Below are 22,812 nucleotides of genomic sequence, written 5' to 3' on the forward strand. Positions count from 1 at the left end.
GAATGGTGATAGTATTGTTCCTACCACATAGATGGTTATAATCGTTGAATTAGATAATAAATGTTGATTACTTAGTGCAGTGCTTTCCACAGAGTTCATTCACAGTAAATGTTAGCTAGCAACATCCTTATCATTGTCCTAACCAGCATTATCATTGTTTTTCTGGAACAACACTTTCCTTGACCCCTTCCTTCTTTGGCCAGTGCTTGTTCTTGGTCTTCTTTGCTAACTCTTTGTCCTCCAGCTCACCTATAAATGTTGAAGTTCCTCAGGGCTCTGACATTTTCTCTTCTCATTTTACACCTTTTCTGAGGCAATCTAATTTACTCCATTGCTTTAGTTCCACTTGTATAAAGTTAACTCCTCCTAAATCTAGCCATAAACCAGATCTATTTCCCAAGCCACAGTCCTGTATATCACTTGCTTCTGTATTATCTCTGCTTGGCTGGCTGTGTCTTAAGCCCCTTTAATATGTTAAAAAAAATGAATGAGAGAGAGAGAGAGAGAGACCCGCAGAGAGAGGGAGAAAGAGAATCCCAGGTAGGCTCTGTGCTCCTCAAGACATGCGTCTTGATCTGAAAACCATGAGATCATGATGTGAGCCGAAACCAAGTGTCAGATGCTTAACTGACTGAACCACCCAGGCGCCCCTGAAGTTCCATATTCTTATAATGGCTTCCAGGATTTGTTTCTGCCTACTTTGTGAGCCTTATCGTCTCCCCCCTGTACTTCTCACCTACACCATCCAGACATGCTCTTCTTTCATAACCGCCAACAGACTACACTCATTCTTATCTGCTGCTGGGACACTTGTTTCTTCATTCTTTTTTTTTTTTTTTTCAACGTTTATTTATTTTTGGGACAGAGAGAGACAGAGCATGAACGGGGGAGCAGCAGAGAGAGAGGGAGACACAGAATCGGAAACAGGCTCCAGGCTCCGAGCCATCAGCCCAGAGCCCGACGCGGGGCTCGAACTCACGGACCGCGAGATCGTGACCTGGCTGAAGTCGGACGCTTAACCGACTGAGCCACCCAGGCGCCCCTGTTTCTTCATTCTTAATATGGGCAACACAGTTTTATCTTTTATTCTTAGTTTAAATGTTACTACCTTCAGGAAGGCTTTCTTATGCCCTCCCCATCCCCTGTCCTCCCCTCCCTCCCCCGACAACTAGACTACTTCCCTCTGTGATAAAGTGTATTTATGCCCCCTTTGTTTCTCTGTGATCCTTACTGCACTTGCTAATAGTATCTTTCTCACAATATGTTAGCTTCACAGAGGCGGGGACCATGGCATATTGTTTCTCACTTTGTCCCCAGCATCTGTTTGTTAAATAGAGTAAAGGGTGAATGCAGTGTGGGCTTGTCCAGTTTGGGAAGTGAGAGGCCTTGTAGCTGAGTTTGATGTGTGCTTTTCCTAATCTTTCAGGGTGATAAAGAGAAGAAGAGAACAGTTTAAGTTTACTGTAGTTTAATTTTCTGACTCCAGTGGCCACAGTGTAGAGAGAGGGGAAGGAGCATCAGAACTGGAGGTGACTGGAACAAGAAGTGGTGCCTTAGGGTTCGGTGTCTTTTCTCTTATCGAAGCGCCCAGAATTTCCAGGGCAGTGCCCCTAGTTCCCTACATTTGCCTGTCTTTTTCAGAAGTCAGCCATGGCAGTGCTTCCCAAATCCGTGGTATGCTAGGCATGCGCATTACCTCAGAACCCCTGCTTAGTGTGGCCTCCATGCCAGAAGTGCTTGCCAGAGTTAACTGTTGGCTCTACATATACTCTGTGCCAGTTATTAAGCTCTTTATACTTGTGACCTGCCTGCTCTCTGGCCCTGGCGCCTATTTACAATCCTGGCAGGAATCTGCTGGATTCTCGTTCACTAACTTGCAGGAACAATGTTTGCACATGAGAGGAGTTGGGATTGGCTTCTTCTCCAGTACGTTTGCTCTGCACTTTGTTTAGCAGAAGTATTTCAGAGTGGGTTTATCCTATTTCACTTTCCAGTGTGGATGCACATCTTCCTCTCTGTTCTCTTTAAAAGATATTTACTTGTATTGCCGCCTTTGTGTGTGTGGTGTGCACGTGTATGCAAGTGTGCAGGCTCTCTTTATCTCTGCTTTTTAAAAATTCCCTCCCTGTCATTTCTTTGTTTTGTAACTCTATATGAGAATCATTTTTTAGTAGGTGCATTTAAATCCTTTATATTTTATGTTATCATGGACATCTATGATGGCATTCCTTGTCCTGTTGTTTTATACTCTTTTTATGATCTTTTCCTCTTAGCTTTCAGTATTTTGCCATATGGTTTCTGTGTTTTATTTGCTTTTGTATTTCATAGGGATTTGAAAGGTTGACATATTTTAACTTCTATGACCTTGAAAAAGTGTTTAGAAACATCATTGAGCCTAAACTAATTTAAATACTAAATTTGAAAAAAAAAACCAGGATACAATAAATAGCATTTGTCTCTTCTCTGCAGGAGAAGTCTGGGATTCTTTTATTTTTTCTGCTCTGCCTTTGTTAATGAAAGTGGGGCTATAGATCCACATGGTTATTGTAGAAGTGTTATTTTTATATGTTCTCTCTTTTAAGGAGAGAACGTATTTCACTTAATTATATAACATCTACTGCCTTTAGTGATTACCATCATACCTTTTCTACCTCAATTTTACCATTCTTAAGGATATTATGATCATTGTATCATTTGGCTAGAGTTCATCCTTGAGGCCTTTTTTTCCCCTGCATGCAGAATATATGCATGCATGTTTCCTGAGCTCTCTTGTTATCTGAAGGAATTACAGAGTGTTATATAACAGGTAAGCCCTTTATTTGCAAAACAACATTTAATTGATAAGAGGAATCCAATAAAGCACAATTAGGAGGCTTTGAAATGCTTATAGAATAACCTGAATGTAAATAATAGTGTAATTATGAAATATAAAAAGTTGCTAGCATCTGTTTGGAAGAAGAGCCTAAGAATAATAGAATTTACTGGCATTCAATGACAAATTAGTATCAGTCACAAGGTTAGTACTGGAAATTCAGTACCTCTAATTCTGAGTCGTGATGCAAAATTCATTATAAGTTCTAGAACAGTTTTATCTTTGTGAGTGATATTGACAGTTTTTAGGTGCATTGCAACAGTATTTTCTAACTCTTACTGAAATGTTGAAATTAGAGTCGACCAAAAGTTTACTTTGTCAGATTTCTGTTTTATTAGTACATTAGTCTCACTCACGCATAAAGTTAGATCACTCTGTGTGAACGACTGAAACAGTTGATTGCAAAACTTGAAATTTTTTTGTCAAAGATATGATTTTTTTTTTTTGGCAGTCACTGAAACATACTGCTGTAATAGAAAAACTAATCTCAAATTAATCTTAGTTGTCTGTTAGACAAGCACCTCATTCTTAACCTGGTCCAAAACTAAGCTAATTAAACGCTGCCATATATGCACATATATGCACATGCACACACATCACACATACATACACACCCTTTCATGTTCTATTTCTGTCTCTACATGATAGCTCCGACTTTTTTTCTTCTCAGTAAGGGGAGCAGAATTCATTGAGCAGTCTGCTAATTGCTCTCAAAAATATTACCTCATTTAATCCTTCCAAAACCTAATGAAGTAAGTGTATGATCTACATATTGTAAGTAAGGAAACTGAGGATTAGAGAAAGTAACTAATTTGCTCAAGATTTATCACGTGGGCTAAGTGATGGAGTCAGAATTTGAACCCAGCTCTGTCCCTTTCCTGTATACCACATTGACTAGATACAGCATAGGACTCTAGTCTTACGGGAACTGGGATGTTATGCACAGAGATGAGGGAAGACAGAGGAAGTGACATTTGAGTTTGGTTCCATGAAAACATTTATTGAGCCTTTATTTTACAGTGGCAAATACCACTGACTATTCTCAAGGAGGTTGTAGGAGAGGCATATATATAAACCTGAAACTCTAACGTGCAGAAGTAGTTATAATGGAAGGGATAGGGAGAGGAGTGTGTGGAACCACCATAAGGGAAGGTTTCCTGGAGGAAATGATGTCTAAACTGGTCTTGAAGGCTAAAAATGAAGAGTTCATTGCTTTTATGAGTCTGTGGGTGGTGTGGCGAGGGTAGGATAAATAGTTGGCCACCATCAGAACAGAGTATTTATTTACCAAAAAATACTTATTGAATGCCTACTAGGGGTTAGGCACTGTGTAAGGTACTAGAGTCAAAGTAGAGGACAAGAGAGTTCATGGAGCCTATCATGTACCAGGGAGTGTTGAGGGCAGAAGTTATACAAGCAGGAAAAGAAGTGAAGCTGATAAGTCTTGAATGCCTGGCCAGATTGGCTGAATTTTCCCTTGTAGGTGCTAGTGAGCTTGGAAGCACTTGAAGCGGGGCTATTGACATGGTCAGAACTAGTACACAGCACTTTTGCAGCAGTAGGGAGGGTAGATGTGAGGGGACTCAGGTTAGAGGCAGGAAGACCATAAGGGGCCATTACTGCATTCTAGATGAAAGATGAGAAGAAAAGGATGTATTTGAGCAGTATCTTGGAAATAAATTTGACAGCACTTAGTGTCAATTAGATATGAATGGTTAAAATGAAAAAAAAATGAGGATGACTCTCAGATTTGGAGTTTAGTGACTGGGTGGATGGAAGTAGTTTTTAACAGGATCAGGAATACAGAAAGAATAACAAATTAGTACAGAAAGAAACAAATTGAGTTTACCAATAATAAGTTGGTAAAGAAACAAACAAATGAATAGTTTGAGATGCATATGGAAAACCCAAATTCTTTTAAAAAAATTTTTTTTTTCAACGTTTATTTATTTTTGAGACAGAGAGAGACAGAACATGAACAGGGGAGGGGCAGAGACAGAGGGAGACACAGAATCTGAAACAGGCTGCAGGCTCTGAGCGGTCAGCACAGAGCCCGACACGGGGCTCGAACTCACGGACCGTGAGATCATGACCTGAGCCGAAGTCCTGAAGTCAGACGCTTAACCGACCAAGCCACCCAGGCGCCCCCCAAATTCTTTTAAAAACATGATTTGACCACCTAAAATTAGTAAAGAAAACTACTGTGGGACAAAGTAGAAAGACATTTTGTAAAATATTATATATCTTTCGCTCTATGATTTCATTCATGTCTTCTCCTCTCTCCTAAGTCCAACTTGGGATCAAAGGGTAGTTGATAGAGGCCGTGAAGCTTTATCTTTCAGTGTGATAGGAGTCCATTTTCATAAAACTTCTCCTTTATCTGTGCTATCAGATTCAAGCCACAACACATACCATCATGAGAATTTCATTGTATAATTTTCTTACGTTCTGCAGCAGAACATAAACTTGGAGGGGAGGAATGCTAAAATTCTGGTACAAGAGCAAATATTTATTTGCAGTTTCCGGTGCTAAAACTTTCTGTTTTCCTGGAATGGTGGCAGAGTTCTAACTTAAAATATTTGAGACATGATTTAAGGACACATATGTTTAGGGCTTATATTCAACTCATTAAAAATACTCTTTTAGTGATAGATGTAGATACTGTAGTTTATAGTCCCAGGCGTAGGATTTAGTCAGCCTACATTAGCAACTCTTTCTTTAGGTGAAATGGTCCGTTAAGGCATTCCATCTTTTTTGCACGTATAAGCTTTATTTTTATGAAAAACCTGCGCATGGTTCTTGGTACATGGGAACCATCTCCAACTCCACCCCCGTCTCCATCTCTGTGTCATTCTTCTGGAGTAATGTTTTTAAATCGTTCTGGTAGTTCCCTAATTTTAGTCAATACAGTTATAGCACTGCTTCTTGATTCATCTGTTTTGTGTGATATCCAGTCATGAAAAAGAAGGATCTATCTGCTCTCTCTTCTCCAATTTGTCTACCGCTGTTGACTTTGAAATTCCCTTACTATTCACTTTTGTAACAATAAATATTTGTTCATCAGCTGTTGGTAGGCTACATGCCAAGCAGTTGTGACAGAGATTCCAAGGAGAGTGACTTACGTGAGCAAAAGTTTCTTTTTTCTCCCACAGTAGCCCAGGGTAGTTAATAGCCCACAGGTGGCTTGCCTTCCCATTCAAGTAGCTTCCATGGCACGGTCCAGGCATGCTGCTGCAGTCGTTGCCATTTCCCAAAGAAGAGGACGGCTGAAGTAAGTGACTTTGTAAAGGAGGTGACGCGATCTTTCGAATTATTTTCCATCAGCCAAAACTTAATATCATGGTCTCAGCAAGGGAGGCTGAGAAAGGTAGCAGTATGTTCAGCTAAAATTGCAGAGGGTTCTGGGGCGCCTGGGTGGCTCAGTCGGTTAAGCGTCCGACTTCAGCTCAGGTCACGATCTCTCGGTTTGTGAGTTTGAGCCCCGCGTCGGGCTCTGGGCTGATGGCTCAGAGCCTGGAGCCTGCTTCCGATTCTGTGTCTCCCTCTCTCTCTGCCCCTCCCCCGTTCATGCTCTGTCTCTCTCTGTCCCAAAAATAAATAAACGTTAAAAAAAAATTTTAAAAAAATTGCAGAGGGTTCTATTACTAACACAAAGAAGGAAGAGTGGATTCTAAGAGTCAATTAGCATTTTCTGGTCTAGTTAGTATCTCTTGGTGTTACTTTATGAAGTCCTGATACTCTTACCCCTTCCTCTACCTTTCTTTCTGGCCTTCTGTACATTTTGTCCACAATATAAATGTTCTTTTTGCTTTAAAACGTGATGTTACTAATGTTTGCCTTCTCTTCTGAAACTGCAGCCAAATCTCTGTGTGTAGCTGGTCTCTAAAAGCTCATATTGTTACTTCCATACTTACTTACTTTCAGGTAAAAAAAATGAGCTGTTGCCATAGTTCCTTCTTCTTAGGTTCAGAGTCATGGTCTCTGGGCCACTGGAAAGGATATAAGTCATGGCAAATGGATTGTTTTTTCTCTTTCTTTTTTCATACATTGATTAAAATCAGGGCACTGTATTTCTAAGGTCTGCATCTAGGCACTGACTTGTTTATTCCGTCAGAGAAGCAGCACCGAAGGAATATGGTTAGTGCTCAGGGAGCTTTCTTTCAGTCACTTCAGGAATTAGGTTCATTGTATTCAGGAATTTCATTGTGACCAGGAACTACTCAGTTTTGCAGCTGAGTGAAAACTTTTGTCTTGAAGGACTGAGACTGGTTTGTTATCTCCAGGTGATCCAAGGTGAAGTAGGTCTCTCCTTTAATATCTGAGTATGAGGGAAGAGCTGTGTTTTCTGACCAAGGTAAGAATCTCTTGGGGGTATTTAGGAATAGAAGGGCTGGCTAATGAGAGAGATTCTGGGCTTTTCAAGGTGGTCTCGTTGTCTTTCGTATTGGGCTTCTAATCATTCCAGACCCAGTTATTTTCCCAAACAAGGACACAATCTGGAGCACAAGAGTCCCTGCCCTTGAAGAATTTTTCATGTGGTAGAAGAGATTAATAGAGACCACAGTTCAAATTCTGGCTGCATCATTTACTGGCCTTATGACCTCAAGCAAATTATTCTCTGAACCAGAGATTCTGCTGGAATGTATAATCCTCAAATCCCAGTGGCTTAAAACACTGAAGGTTTATTTTGTGCTTGTATTGCACATTCATTGTCAGTGGGGGGACTCTAGGATCATCGTTAATGGAGCAGCCACTGTCTAATTAATAGAAATTACTGGTCACTTTTGGAGAGGGAAAGAAAGTTCTGGAGAGTCTCATAGCAACAATTAAGTGCTGTGTCTCAGAGGTGACATACATTATCATTTATGTTCACAACTTATTGCCCAGAACTAATGACATGGTCTCACTCGATCACAGGGGGTCAGGAAGTGCATTCTTAATTTGCCTGGAAAACGGAGAGTCAGAAATGCTCGGCAAATAGCACCAATGACTACAACATATAGGAATGCCTGCCTGAGGGTTGATAAGACGATTAAATGATACATACCTACATACAAAATGACCTAGTGCAGGTGCTCAAAAATGATTATCATTAATAGTAATATCAAGTAAGATGTATGGGTGCAAAATATTTGAATGATATTATAAAGTGTGACTAAAGATTCTTTCTTGTAAGCTATATAAGACTATATCACCATTTATATGAAATTGTCTTGTAAATTAGAACACAGTGTACAGATGCAAGCTGGTGCTATTATCTAATAGATATTAGAGATGCAGCATTAGAGCTTGATTCAGTGTTGGAGCTACATCTTCACATGGTTGAAGTCATAAGAGTAGGTGAGATGTGCAAGAAAGGGATTAAATAGAAATACACAGGGCACTGAACAGGTAGCTTTGAAGCATAACCACAGTTTGGAAATCAGAAGGAAATACAACAAGAGATAGAGAAGTGATTTCTGGAAAGGGAGGAAGAAAATGATACTGTGTAGTGTCATAGAAAATCAAGCGAAGGGTCGCCTGGGTTAAGCATCTGACTTCAGCTCAGGCCATGATCTCATGGTTGGTGAGGTTGAGCCCTGCATTGGGCTCTGCACTGACAGTGCAGAGCCTGCCTGGGAATCTCTCTCTCTCTCTCTCTCTCTCTGTTTGCTCCTGCCCTCACATTCTCTCTCAAAATTAATAAACTTAGAAAAATTAAAAAAAGAAAGAACAAGTGAAGAATGTTTCAATAAGGAAAATCAACTATATAAGATGTCACGAAGAGGCATTGACATTCAGTTCTGCAAATTCCATGGGGGGGCGTGGTATTAACGAATAATCAATAGAGAATGTTACTTAAGGAAGGACTAGTAGTCTTTTTTTTTTTTTTTTTCTCCAACGTTTATTTATTTTTGGGACAGGACAGAGAGAGACAGAGCATGAACGGGGCAGGGGCAGAGAGAGAGGGAGACACAGAATTGGAAACAGGCTCCAGGCTCTGAGCCATCAGCCCAGAGCCTGACGCGGGGCTCGAACTCACAGACCGCGAGATCGTGACCTGGCTGAAGTCGGACGCTTAACCGACTGCGCCACCCAGGCGCCCTAGACTAGATGCTTTTCAAAACAGGAATCCTGAAAAAAATAGCGTTCAGTAAAGTTATAATTAACATCAGAAGATGGGCTTTTGTCCATATTTCTGTTTTAATTATACCATTGGTGTACCCTCATGGACACAGTGTAACCTTTGCATTGCCAATATTAGGTACACTTCTTTATGTCCTTTTCTTACTTTTTATGTGAACTGAATAATAAAATGTAGATGCTGCAGAATGTAGACAAGAGGGATTTTAGCTTAACGGTGTCTCCAGCTGGCCATCTGACCTTTGATAAGTCTCTTTATCTCTGTTTTGCTGTTTACAGAATAAGAGATTTGGATCAGTTCATTGTTTCTCCCATTTTTTTTTTTCCCACTGAGATACACATGATGGCTGATACTTTGTGAGCAGCATAGTCACACAGTCATACGGCAGATTGTGATTATGGACTCGAGGAACAGATGGTCTAGGCCGCACATTCCTGGTTCGAGTTCTAACTCCACTCTTCTCTCTCCCACTCAAGAAAACATGTCAGAAAACTAGTAAAACGAGGGTGACGTTGTTAAAGAGATAACTCTAAATACATCCTAGTTTTCTTAAAAATCTTACTCTCAAACTTTGACATCTAAAGTTAATTTTGAGGCGCCTGGGTGGCTCAGTCGGGTTAAGCCTCTGACTTCAACTCCGGTCATGATCTCATGGTTCATGAGTTTGAGCCCCATGTCCGGCTCTCTGCTGACAGCTCAGATCCTGGAGCCTGCTTTGGATTCTGTGCCTCCCTCCCTCTCTGCTCCTTCCCCCACTCATGCTCTGTCTCACATTAAACTTTTAAGTAAGTAAATTTTTAACAAATTACTTGTGAAGCACTTCATAACTCATATTTTACCCGTGGTGGGTGGTGAGTTCATGTTCAAAAACTGATGTGTTAGGTGTTCTCTAAGATTTTTTTCTAGTTCTAAACCTATGTAATGATACATTTCTGTTATTGTCAAGCATTTCCAAAAGGTCTAATTCTTTGGTTATTCTACTTGCAGGTTTTTATTGGTAGGCATTACATGGATTAATAGTTCCATGTGTATGATATAGGTTCAGAAATGTTGAGTGAATTTATCAACAAGTTAATTCCCCTTTTGTAGCTATAACACTAATTCAGAATTTGTTTTCTTCTCCTTTATCAGTACACATGATTTTGTGAATTTCAAAGATTGGTGCTGAGAAAACTGGGTTGTAACATTCTGATTGTTACTTTCAGAAACCTGTCATGACTACCCTCTTCATTTTGATAAAACAGTTTAACATTTCACATTTGTCCACAGACTATATGAAATAGGAAATGTACTAGTTACCTCTAGTAGTGAGAAGTCTAAATAGACTACTGATATTTTCTAACCACTTGTTGTTTCTTAAACATCATGGGATAAATTATACATGTATTTCTCTGTTCATTGTTCATTTATTCCACAAATATTTATTGAAGATTCATTGTGCTGGCTATGTGCCAAGCAATATGCCAGACTAGCAGTTCCTGAAGTGTGGGCTGAGGACCCTTAGAGTCTCTTAGACCCTTTCAAGGGATTCATGAAGTGAAAACTATTTTCCTACTAGTACCAAGATATTATTTCCTGTTTTCATTGTGCTGACATTTGCACTGATGTTGAAAAAGCCAAAGCGGATAACACTGCTGGTATCTTGGTATGAATCAGGGTTTTGTGGCAACAAACTTTATTAGTAATCATTTTATGCTTTATTAACATACCCGTGCGAGGAAAAAGCCATTTTCACATAAGAATGTCCTTGATGAGGTAGTAGAATTTATATTAATTTTATTAAATCTTGACCTTGATTACATATCTTTGTAATATTCTGTGTGAAGTAATGGGAAGTACATTTTATAAAGTGTTTCTGCACACCAAAGAACAATGGTTGTCTCCGGGCAAAGCACTTGTGCAATTGTTTGGAACACCATTTTGCTTGACAGAATGACCAACAGACAAATTGCTTATTTCGACTTGGGTTTGGCATGCATTTTCTTAGTGAATGAAGTGCTGCTGCCACTTTAAGGAAAACAGCCGATAGCATTGTTGGTAATGATAAATTCGAGCTTTCAAGGTAAAAAATAAAAGTTTGGAAAACTTATGCCTGCCACCATGAGCTTGTTTGACAGCTTCTCAGTGTTTAAAGACTTTTCTGATGAAATCAGCAGTGATATTAATGAATATAATTTTAGATATTGATAATGAAATGTGTCAACTTAGGAAAGATCTGCATAACCCAAATGAACATTGCATGATGTTACAAAATCAGGCAAAGTTAGACGATCCATTCAAAATGCAAGATAGACCATTGAGTTTAATGTAATTGTATGAAAAGTTTATTGATAATAGTTTCAGATGATCGTTTCGTTGAGTTTTGGTATAATATCAAAGAAGAATACCTATAGTTCTCTGAAAAAGTTATTAAAATATTCCTCCCTTTCCAAGAACTTACCTGAGTGAGGCAAGATATTCATATATGCATAGTTTAGCCAAAACAACATATCACAACAGATTGAACACAGGACACATGAAAATCCAGGTTTTTTTTTGTTAAGCCAGATAGAAAAGATTTGCAAAAATAAAAAACTCATGGTGTGGATAATGCAGTTATTTTTCACTAAAAATGTCACTTAAAGTATTTATTTTTTTAATTGAATATGCAAATATTTTTGAAATTACTCATTTTAATTTTCAATATGCTAAGTATTGATAGGTATGACCATATAAACAAAAGACATCCTGAGTCCTTGATAGTTTTTAGGAGTGTAAAGAGATCCTGAGATCAAAAATTAAAAAATTACTAACCCCAGAGATATTTAAGGGGAAAAAAAAAAAAGCTCTTTATGTAGCTTTTCTTTGGTTCTCAACACCCCTGGTTCTCTGCCACTCCCTCCTTCGAAGTTAGAAGCAATATTCCTTTCTCTATAATTCCATGTACTTTATTTCCACCTCTACTAAGGAAGGCATTTAGTGCATGTCTTATGTTTCCATCTAGGTTAGTACATTTTTTGGTAGCACAGACTATATCTTACATCTTTGCATATTCATCAGCTCTTAGCACATTGTTTTCCCCAGGAATGTATATAGATGAACTGAGTAACTTTTTGAAATTCCTTATCATATTTGTTTTTTAAATTCCACATATGAGTGAAGTCATGATATTTATCTTTCTCTGACTGACTTATTTCACAGATGAACATAGGGGAAGGGTAGGAAAAATAAGATAAAAACAGGGAGGCAAACCATAAGAGACTCTTAGAGAACAAACTGAAGGTTGCTGAAGGGGTGTTGGGTGAGGGGATGGATTAAATGGGTGATGGGTACTAAGGAGGGCACTTGTTGGGGGGTGCCTGGGTGGCTCAGTCAGTTAAGCGTCTAGCTTCAGCTCAGGTCATGGTCTCCCGGTTCATAAATTTGAGCCCTGCATCGGGCTCTCTGCCAGTCAGCACAGAGCCTGCTTCAGATCCTCTCTTCCACTCTCTCTGCCCCTCCCCCACTCATTCTCTCTCTCTCTCTCTCTCTCTCTCTCTCTCTCTCTCTCATAAACAAACATTAAAAAAAAAAAGGAGGGCACTTGTTGGGATGAGCACTGGGTATTACACGTAAGTGATCAATCACTAAATCCTACTCCTGAAACCATTATTACACTATATGTTAACTAACTTGGATTTAAAAATAATGGTAATAAATAATTAAATAAATTTAAAAAAATTCCTTATCTTCAAAGTGTTATGTCTAAATGGTTTGGAAGATTGACTTAGGATTCTGAATAGCCAGGGTTCTGGCTGTTTCTTGTAACAAATGCAAACAGATCTTTGCTTAACAAAAGGGATGTCCAGTTCTAGCTAATGGCCTATTGACTGCAAGAAGTAAATGACATAATTGAACACTTCATTCAACAAACATTAGCTGAACATAAACTGTGCTAGGCACTGTGCTAATAAGAACAACAATATTTTCATAGAACTTTATGGTAGACATTTAGATTAGTGGTTCTCAACTGGTGGCCCATGATGTTTCTTCTTTTCATAATGGAACAAAGGCAGCAACAATGAAAAAATTTTCCCACAAAACTAACTATATTCTTTTCAGAATATTTCTTTTTCTAGTCTTGGTGTTAACAGTCTTTCTTTTCTGATAGTATGGTGAGATTAGGGTTTGGGCTTTTGTTTTTATTTTATTTTTATTTGACAAAATTCAAATTTGTCTGCTCTTTGTTGACCCCAGCAGTTTTCGGGGGATATTTTACCAGCCTGTGGAAAACCACTGATGTAGACATTCTTTTGGTATTTATTGGAAAGAGATTTGACCTTTAGGTTTGACATTTTAAATCCACTAGGACAATCAGCTCATTTATTCTGGGGCTAATTATCAACTTCGTGAGTTCTCTGGATTCCGTTTATACCATCTCTCTTTGGCAGTTTATTGTTCAACTGCAAGGAAAAAAGTAAAAGGAAACAAAAATAAACCCAAACCAAAAAACCAACAAACTAATTTTAGTCAAATTTTTGGATGGCAGAGTTCTGGGGGGAAAAAAAGATGGGGAAGAAGTAAAAATTTTTGACCAAAGTAGGGCATTCGAATTATCTTTGGCTCTCAAGTCAGATTGTGTTTTCAACTTCTCACCTCTTTGTAGGAACTGCTGATTCCTGTGAAAGAACCAACTGGTTTTAATTCAAATTCTCACCTTTAAGCACTGTTAGCAGTTGAGACAGCAGAGATAAATAGCAAGATGGGAAATGATGATCCATGGAGTCAGTCATTCATGGAGTCATTCTGTCCCTCAGTACATGAGTGGCTATTGGGTGCCGGATACTGGGATACCAAGATAAGAAAGATACCATCACTGTGCTTAGGAACTCTATAATCCAGAAGAGGGAGACAGAGACATAAGCAATTAGTGCCCTGAAAATTGTTTTAGGGGATGTGATAGCGTATTGGCCCCTCAGTGGAGGCCAGATGGGAGAGGTTAGGAATGGTGACGAGGAGAGTAAGGATATGGAATGAAGAAGGACGTGAAGGTAAAAGTGGGAAACAGTGAACTTACTTGGGGGAAATTATGAGTATCCCGGTGTGTCAGGAGCATAGGGCAGGGTGGGATGCAGAGGTATGGTAAAAGAAAAGTCTCAAGAGTTAGGTGACAGACAGATGTGGAACTTCAGATGCTTTGTTTACGAATTTGGACTTCACCCAAAAGATTTACCAGAATGTGTTTTGTGGGGTGGTGATAGGAAAGAAAGGGTTTTGTATGGTCAAAACGATTTGAGAGGCACCAGTTGAGACAGTTAAGCAGGTATTTACTGTGAAACCTCTTGGATTCTTTATATTGGATAGCATTTCCACAACTATTTGACTACAGACTTGTTTGGAAGGGTATCTCCTGTTTCTCAGAACATGGTTTGGGAAACCCTGAAATACGCATTGGGGAATCAACAAAAAGTTTTAATCAGAAAGTTATGGACTATCATGTAATCTGATTCTATTCTTCATGCATGGTGTGATACTGCGTTAGATGTTGTTCAACCAGTGTTTTTAAACACCAGATATTTTCAAAATGATGTGCTAGATATTCTGGGAAATTAGAAAGATGCATAGGGCGTGTGTCTGGCATTAAAAACACAACATGTTGATTACTTATAAATGTTATTCTGCTAGGCAATTACTTGAATCAGAGGCAATACCAAAGTGAGGAAGTTGAGAATAAACTTGGAGAATTAGATTTTTGCTCAGTGCTAATGTCTTCAGGGTGTTTAATGTCAATTCTTTCCCCAGAGATTGTCACTCCTCAGATGCATGTGCTTCTTTTGCCTCTTTTTGGACTAGGGTTGTTTCTGGCTAGGGCCCTCACCCAGGCAGCTCAGGGAGTGTAAAGGGAAGAAAGCTGCCAAAGGGAAACTTGTTTTTTTTCCGGGCGTGTGGGGAGGTATAGCTATTGAGTTTCTTGGCCCTCAAAAGTACTATATTATCAACATATTGAAGCTTTGGTAGATTCAAGGAGAGTCAATTCTAGACATCTTTAGGAGATATCCTGAAGGTGTATCCAAGGGGTTTGGAGAAAAAATAAAGTGAAAGAGAAAGGGAAGTTGCACCTGGTGGACAGAAAGAGCAAATCTAGAAATCTGAGAACGTCTTGGACTTTTTTTCTTCCGTAAGTCCTTACTGTTTCACTCAGTGTCAAGGGAGAGAATCTTCAAATAATGTTCTTGAGTTAATTGAATCCTTATTGAATGTTTATTGTCAGTCACATTATCTAGTAGGGAAACATGGAATCAAGTATTTAGAGTGGGTTGGTACAGCCTCAGGCTTTCATTGTCAATTGTATTGTGTGGTTAAGAGCACTGGCCCTGGAACTAGATGGCCTGTGTTCAAATCTATTAAATCATTTCAGTCCAATTACTTAAGTGCCCTAGTCCTTAGTGGATGTAGGATTTTAGCCAAATTACTTAACCTCTCTATGCCTCTACATCTAACAATGGGAAAATGATCGTATGTATCTCTTAAGGCCACGAGGGTTAAAAGAGCCAGTAAATTGAAGTGCTTAGAGCAGTGCCTGCCACACGCCAAGGGTTTCATCAACGGTTAGACTTAGGATATCTTGATCCTACCATTTTTGTTAGGGTAATAATTTACTGTGGAAATGCATCAAAGAGTAGTAAGTTTTTCTGGCTTAAAAAAGATTCTGTCTTTGGAGAATGGCCTGCTATATCTAAGTAGGATTGGGGGTAAATGGGCTGTTAGAAATATCTAATTCATGTAATTTTAAAATACAGTGAATATTTGTGCATGTAAACAACAATAATAATAACAGCTAACATTTGCCAAGCATATACTCTGTGCCAGAAGTTGTTCCAAGTGCTTTTTATCAGTTCATTTATTTTAGAGTTGAAACTGAGGCACCGAGGGGGTGAGCAATTTGTCCCAGATAACACAGCTAGTTAGGAGCAGGGTCAGGTTCAAACCCAGGTCATCTGACCCCATAGCTCACGCATCCGCTGTGCTAGCCCATCTTTTGTGCAAATGTGTTCTGTATTTTAGATCACTTTGTCAAAATATTTAATTCCATTTACTGCAAATGTAAGTGGAAAACATTAATTAAAACATAAATCAGTTCAGCCTGAAGATAGTTCTTTTTCTGTCCTAGAGTTGCTCTTGGCATCACGTTAGAGCCATATTGACTGTGATTCTTGTGTTCTGTTGATGTAGAAGATTGAGTTGGATTTCACCAAGGCATCTGGATGCACGTGTCCGTTCTCTAGAACTGTTTTTCACCTTATACCTTAGCTACATATTTTCAGAGTAGTGTGTAAGTAATGTCACTTTACATGCAGTTTGCAAAATTAGCTGGTTTTTCTGCTATAATTAGGGTTAGAGCTTTAAAAATATAAGGGTTCTATCAAATCCTCATCTATGAGATGTGTGCTTCGTAGGATTTTAAAACGGAGAGCATTGTGATGAATATGCTTTTTGCATTCTTCAGTGCAAAAATACTAGACTGCTCTAAAAGTTGATCATTTTAGTTGTTCTACTTTCTTGGTGCGAATGTAACACTTCAGGGGTTTGCTTTTAAAGAAAACTGGGCAAAACTAATTTGCCACTAGATGGAGCCCTGGCTCTTTGGGTAGAAAGAAATGCACCAGTCTGGACGTTAAATCACACAGTCATATCACGCTGGAGGGCCCCCCGGTATTCGAGGCCCCCAGCTTTTAATTGTAGAATGCATCTTTGTTCTTTGCCTGACCTGCAGAGTGACATCACTCCCTTTCTTCCTGTGTGCTGGCTTTGACACAAGCCAGATGGCCGAGGCCATCGGTAGGCGCGCAGGCCGCCTGGTACCGCAGTTGATGAAACAGGATAGGAAGACGTTTTATGGTCAGCTGTGGGAGCACAATGAGGCAGCAGCTTCGCTAAGTAATTACATTCATCGTGCACACTTTATTCCTCTCGGAGAAGGTCACATGGAAAAAAAAATACGTTTTTATTTATAGCGTTGTGAGGTATAGACCTTTGATCTTTTATTAGTCAGTAGTCTGCTCCAAAGGAATGCTCTTTTCCCTGTTCTGCAGTCACTCGTGAAAATGACATGTTTATTTATGTTTAATGGTTCTTTTCGGCTGTGCATTGTGATACTTACCTTCCCTCTTCCTCCCTTTTGTCTCCAGTTCATAACACAAAAATGTTTTAGGTTTGTAGCGAGTTTAGTTTGAAGAAGTCAGAGTTCAGGTATGTTAATACAAGCAGATTTCTGTCAGATATACTCCAGAGTGATTTGGTAAAATACATTACTGTTTATTATGTGTTTGTTCTTCAAGGATGTCAGAAGAGACCAGGAACAGACTTTTATTCTGGGGGGATGAGGGCCAGGAAATGAATAAGACTTTCATTTTATGTCCATTTTTGGACATTTAGTGGTTAAGGTCACTTGTGATGCCAACTTAAAATAAAATATTAGAAGTTAGTATTAATCTAGTATTTTCCAGGCTTCGTTTGAAGTTTATCAGTGGCAGGATCGTACAAAACTTGAAGGAAAATACCAGCTGAACTTTTCTCTAAAGTTTAACACTTACACAGTTTTGAGATTCTTCCACATAGATTCATTTCCAAAACTTTATAAAATAGTTTTAGCCTTTTTAAGGCTAGGTTGTGAATATTACTCACAGAATTGGCCTAGAAATTATAAATGATAAGGTCCGATGGAAATTCCTATTTGCTATGCTTTGTTCAAACTTAACACGTTCTAAAGTGAAGTCTCCTGGTTGTCTGTAGGGTATTTGGCTCTCTATTTAAAAAAAAAAAAAAGATTAAGAAAGAGACTGTAACAAAAGGATTCTCTTCATCTTGCAATATTTTACAGTCTTCTTCAGGGAGGGAGATTTACAAATAACTGCTGGAAGGAGGCAACATGGTGTAAAGGAAAGAGCGTGGCTTTGCAGTGAGATAAAACAGGGTTTTCTAATACCTTTTCCACTGGTTATTTGCTATGTGCCCTTGGACCTTTGAGCCTCGATTTCCTCACATATGTACTGGGGGATAAAACCTACCTCCTAGGTTTATTGTAAGAATTAAATGATACAATGTGTGTGTTAGGCCCCAGACGGTTCCTCTCACATGGTATGGACTCAGTAAATGCTGATTCTTTTCAACTGTTTTAAACTTGGTCTCTTTTCTGACCTCTTGCAAAGTGTGTTCACAGATTACACTTTTATATCTTGTATGTTTTTTTCATAAGATGTAAATAAGCCTGGGTTGCAAGTAAGCTCACCATTTGAAAAATAGGCATTTGAAATTTATTACCACTGTGTGTATGTGTTCAGTTCCAGATAAAACCGTAACCATCAATTGTGCGATGAATGTGGTTAATTAACATTTGTGATGTTTTAATTTGTTTTTGTTTTCTTTTTTTCTCCTACTCAGCTCTTGCCCCTGTTCTTTGCCTCTCGTTTTGTTGGTGAAGATATCACAGTGATGTCTGCATTCAACCTGCTGCATTTGGTGACAAAGAGCCAGCCAGTAGCCCTGCGAGCCTGTGGGCTTCCCTCAGGTTGCTGATTTTTGTCCTGTACCTAGTGAGGGCACTGGTCTGGGTGGGTGTTTCTGCTGCAGGAAATGATACACCAGAACGTTTTGCTAAATTCCGTTTTTTTCACTTGGGCCCTAATTTGAAGACGGAAATTGGTTATAAATCACCACTCTACTTGGAGTAACACTCATTTCCACAATCCTTATAACCCTTGGAAACATTGTCCAGTTTCCTTGTTCAGTCTATAATTGCCACTAATATTTCATGATATCTTCTTGTTCTTTAATGCACACTACACATCTGAAAATCATAATGTTCATGAGAGGCTGGCAGTCTTCATAAGAAACTGCCCCAAATCACCCAAATAGGATATTCATCTCTTGTTAAAGGATAATGAAAATGGTTTTCGTTTCACATGTGGCCATTACTTTGGGAACGGAAAAATGAAAATGAACAACCGTAGTATAATACAGTTACTTATTTATTATAGTCAAAAAGAAATGATGTTGTACTTAACAATGACCAAATAAACAGAACATATATAGCATGCACGTGTCAACTGGTTCTTAATTTAGAACCACTCACTATACTTTTAAAAAATGTGATTTTCAGCTTGTTACACAAGTGAGGCATGAAAGTCCAAAATTGCCTTATGTGCCTATAGCATGAACTTAATATTTTACTTTTATTAGGAAAGTCAGAATGGTCAGATACTTTGTGTGAACATTATTATCAACATTATTTCTATTTTCTATTAATATACATATCTCTATTGCTATGTTGTCTAGAGAATTTAATTCCAGCTCATTAAACATTCACTGAATATTAACTGTGAGTGCCGGGCATTGTGTGGGGCAGTGAGGATATAATGATACAGAAGATCAAGCTGATTTCTCTAATGAGCACAGGGTGGAAATGGTGCTGCGTGAAGACCGTTGAACTGTGTGGTGATAGGGCTGAATGAAGTTAGGGGAATTCAGAGAAGGGTGGTCCTCGTTCTCTGGTTGGGGGGAAAACATTTGGAAAGGAGGGAAGGTCTCTGAAGTTTAAAGGAGGGCTTCGTGGAGGATATAGTTTCTAAGCTAAATCTCAGTCTATAAGCATCAGTTAGCCAGGTGGCCAATGAGTGGGAAGGACAGCTCTCCGGTATGGACTAGCGTGGGTAAGACACGAAGGCCCGAAGGAGCAAGGTACCGTCCAGTGAGAGGCAGGTTATTTAATATGGCCAGCTCGGGTGGGGGAGCGCAAGCGCGAGGCGAGGAAGGAAGGTAGCCAGATCATGAAATGTCTTAGGTGATGTTTTAAGGAATTTAAATCCTGGAGAAGGGGAAGAAGGTGAAATAACATGACTCGGTTTGCATTTTATAAGGATTATTGATTTAGTATGATGGAAAGTCCATGCTGGTTCCAGATGTTTCTGAGAAGGCTGGGATGGCAACCTGATTTGAAGGGTGGCTAAGGCCTTTGTTTTGAAGCTGTATTTGAGTAGTAAACGGCTGTTGTTTTTGTTGTTGTTGTTAAATAGATTTTATGTCTATTTGTGGTGACTTGAGAGGCTAATGAAGCTTCATGCATTGAGGGCCCCAATCACTCTGTCAGTACTTTTTCCTCCCCGAGCCAGCCATGCCCCTGCATCGCCACCACAGAAGACACTGGGGGAGTTTGAGTTTGAAGCTGGAGGGGACTCAGAAAGTGCAGAAAGTGCTGAGAGCCTCAGGTTTGGAAAGAAGGGGGGAGGGACTCGAGAGAGATTCAGGTTGTAGAACTGACAAGGTTTACCTGCTGAATTGTATATGAGCTTGAGGGAGAACAGCAATTAACGCAGTCCCTGTGCCATGTGGGGCTTTTTCCTAACTATGCATTATATATGAGAGTTATTTAGTTTATATATAACCAGGTTTCCCACTGAATAACACCCCAAAGTGTGAAAAGCACCAATATTGTTCTTGTAACATGAGTTTTCTATACACAGAGGAGGCTGAGTATTTACAGAAACACCTCATTAGTTAATAAATAATTAATAATATATTCCTTGAGATATTAGAAGCATGGAATTAAAGGATTTCATGGTGGAATTGTTTAATTGAGATATAAGTGTCTGTAGATTTTGGTATCAAAATGATTCAACAGTAAATTCGACAAAACTGATAATTCTTGAGCGGTAACCATTACTGCACAGGGCTTAAACACACAGATTCTGGAGTCTGAGTTTGAAGGCTGGCCGTGCCGCTTAACTGGCTGTGTACCAGGTCTTCCTCATTTGTAATATGAGAGTTAATAATAGTATTAGGTTGCTGTAGGGGATGAAGTAGATGAGGATGTGAAAAGTGCATAGGACAATGGCTGGAATTCAGTAAGCACAATATATAAATGTTAACTAAGTTCACTGTAGGTCTCTGTGTCTGTCTGTCTATCTGTCTATCTTATCTATTATCTATCGATCTGTCATGAATTTTCCTAGTATAATAGACTTTTAAGAACATTTAAATATGTCCTATCTTTCATTTAACTATTTTCACTTTAATACGCACCACAAATGCACTTAATGTTTGAGAAATAACCATCTCAACCTGTTTTTATAGCTTTATTTTACTTAATGCATCCTGCTGAACCGGAATTCAAGTCCTGTATACATGTTTCTTTTATTCTAACTATCCAGGACTGATGGAAGCTCAGTCTCTTGCTTTTCTGGCCTGCAAATCCATTTTAATTCGCTAGATGAATTGGCTAGAATAGTATTCCATAATTCCTTAGCCATTCAAGCACCACTTACTTTTTGCAGTGTTAATGAAAGTCAGTCTTCCAGCATTTACATATTTTATGACTTGAATATTAGTAAAATTGTTACCATCCACTTCTCTAACAGAATTCTGCTGTTAGAAATATAGAAATGTTGAAGAAATAAAGTTCAATAGCAATAAAACCAACTATTTATATTTTGAAAAGAGAAGTTGAAGTGGGCATTCTGGTCCTTATTACTTTGTGTAAGTACGGAGGGAAGAGGCCAATACTGGAGATATGGGAAATTAAGGTGAAAGTCTGGAGTCTTGCTTTAATTTACTGTTCCCTGGTCAAAACCTATTACAACAAAATTCTCTGTAAATCAAAAAGATTTCTGCTCCCTTAGCCAGTACCCTACTAATTTCAGGTATTATTCAATACAAAATAATTCCAGAACTAAAAAATAATTGGAACAGGCTCTTAAAATTGATTATAACTGGATTGACCTGTAGGAAGGCCACATCCCAGAAGAGTGATCTATCATTTTTCAGCTTTGACTTCTTTTACTTCTTATTTTTAAATAAAGCATAATTTTAATTTAGAGCTCATTAAGTGCATCTGAGTTATGGTTCATTCATGTTTGTAATTAAAGGTAATTTCTTTCTCTCTCAGAATTTTGTCTTAATTTCCTATAACAGTTTCATTTTGTATTAAAAGAGCACTGGGATAGGAGTCAGAAAACTCTAACCACAGCCCTGTCGTTAACTTGTGTGACCTTGAACATGACTGTAAACCTCTTCAGATCTCAGTCTCTTTATCTTTAAAACGAAGAATTCAAGTTAGATCATCTATTCAGTTCTGAGATTCTGTGATTTTATTAACTGTTACTTGTTTTTATTTTTGGCTTTGGCTTAATCAAATCTGGAAACTAATTAATGGCTAGGAATTTATAGAAAAATCTGCCACGTTGTGGTGGGAGAACAGAAATCTTTTCCACATTTGAACATTAGAATTCCTTACCACTAAATCAAGACTGAAGCATTATCTGAGGAGGGATTAGGGAGCACAGTTTTATACATAGTTTCAGTGCTTGATAAAAATTAAGTCTAATTGTAGCTTAGACTAGATAGCATGGTAGCTTCCAGCCAAGTGAAAGTATTTGTCTAAATAGTACTAATTACGGTGATAAATCATATTTTTCTTTAACATCATACACATAATATGTGGTTGTTACTTGACTTCATTGGTGTATTTTACAGTCACCATGGATAGAAGAGCCACATGGCTCTTGGGCAGCTCGTAAAGATACCATATCATAATATTCTAATGTAGAAATTACAAGCCTTAGAGATATTTTGCAAATGGTGTTTGCAAGTCATAGAATATCATCTGTATAACTAGAACTCTCTAGAGCTTAGCACAATGCCTGGCACTTAATAAATATTTGTTAAGTGAATGGATAAACATTTGGAAAGTTTACATGTAGGTGAAGTGATAGCTAAAACAGAGAATACAAATTTACTTGAGCCTCTTTTGCATGGGAAGATTAAAAGTAAAGCTTATAGTTTGGTTGGCTTTTGAATATATTAT

At 38.6% G+C, this 22,812-nt stretch overlaps 1 protein-coding gene across 4 annotated transcripts in view; it reads left to right on the plus strand.

Moving 5' to 3' along the window:
* Positions 1-22,812, plus strand: part of MSRB3 (methionine sulfoxide reductase B3) — a 173,323-nt gene that overhangs the window by 12,328 nt on the left and 138,183 nt on the right. For 3 of the 4 annotated variants that reach the window (XM_023257199.2, XM_023257200.2, XM_023257201.2), the window contains exon 2: positions 18,396-18,522. The exons of the other annotated variant lie outside the window; for it this stretch is intronic. In XM_023257199.2, the coding sequence (XP_023112967.1) occupies positions 18,447-18,522 (76 nt within the window). In that variant the 5' untranslated portion in view covers positions 18,396-18,446. The remainder of the gene's footprint in view (positions 1-18,395; positions 18,523-22,812) is intronic. 4 annotated transcript variants of the gene reach the window in all.

The sequence above is a fragment of the Felis catus genome, chromosome B4 (genome assembly GCF_018350175.1).
Source record: "Felis catus isolate Fca126 chromosome B4, F.catus_Fca126_mat1.0, whole genome shotgun sequence".
Classification (NCBI taxonomy): Eukaryota; Metazoa; Chordata; class Mammalia; order Carnivora; family Felidae; genus Felis; species Felis catus.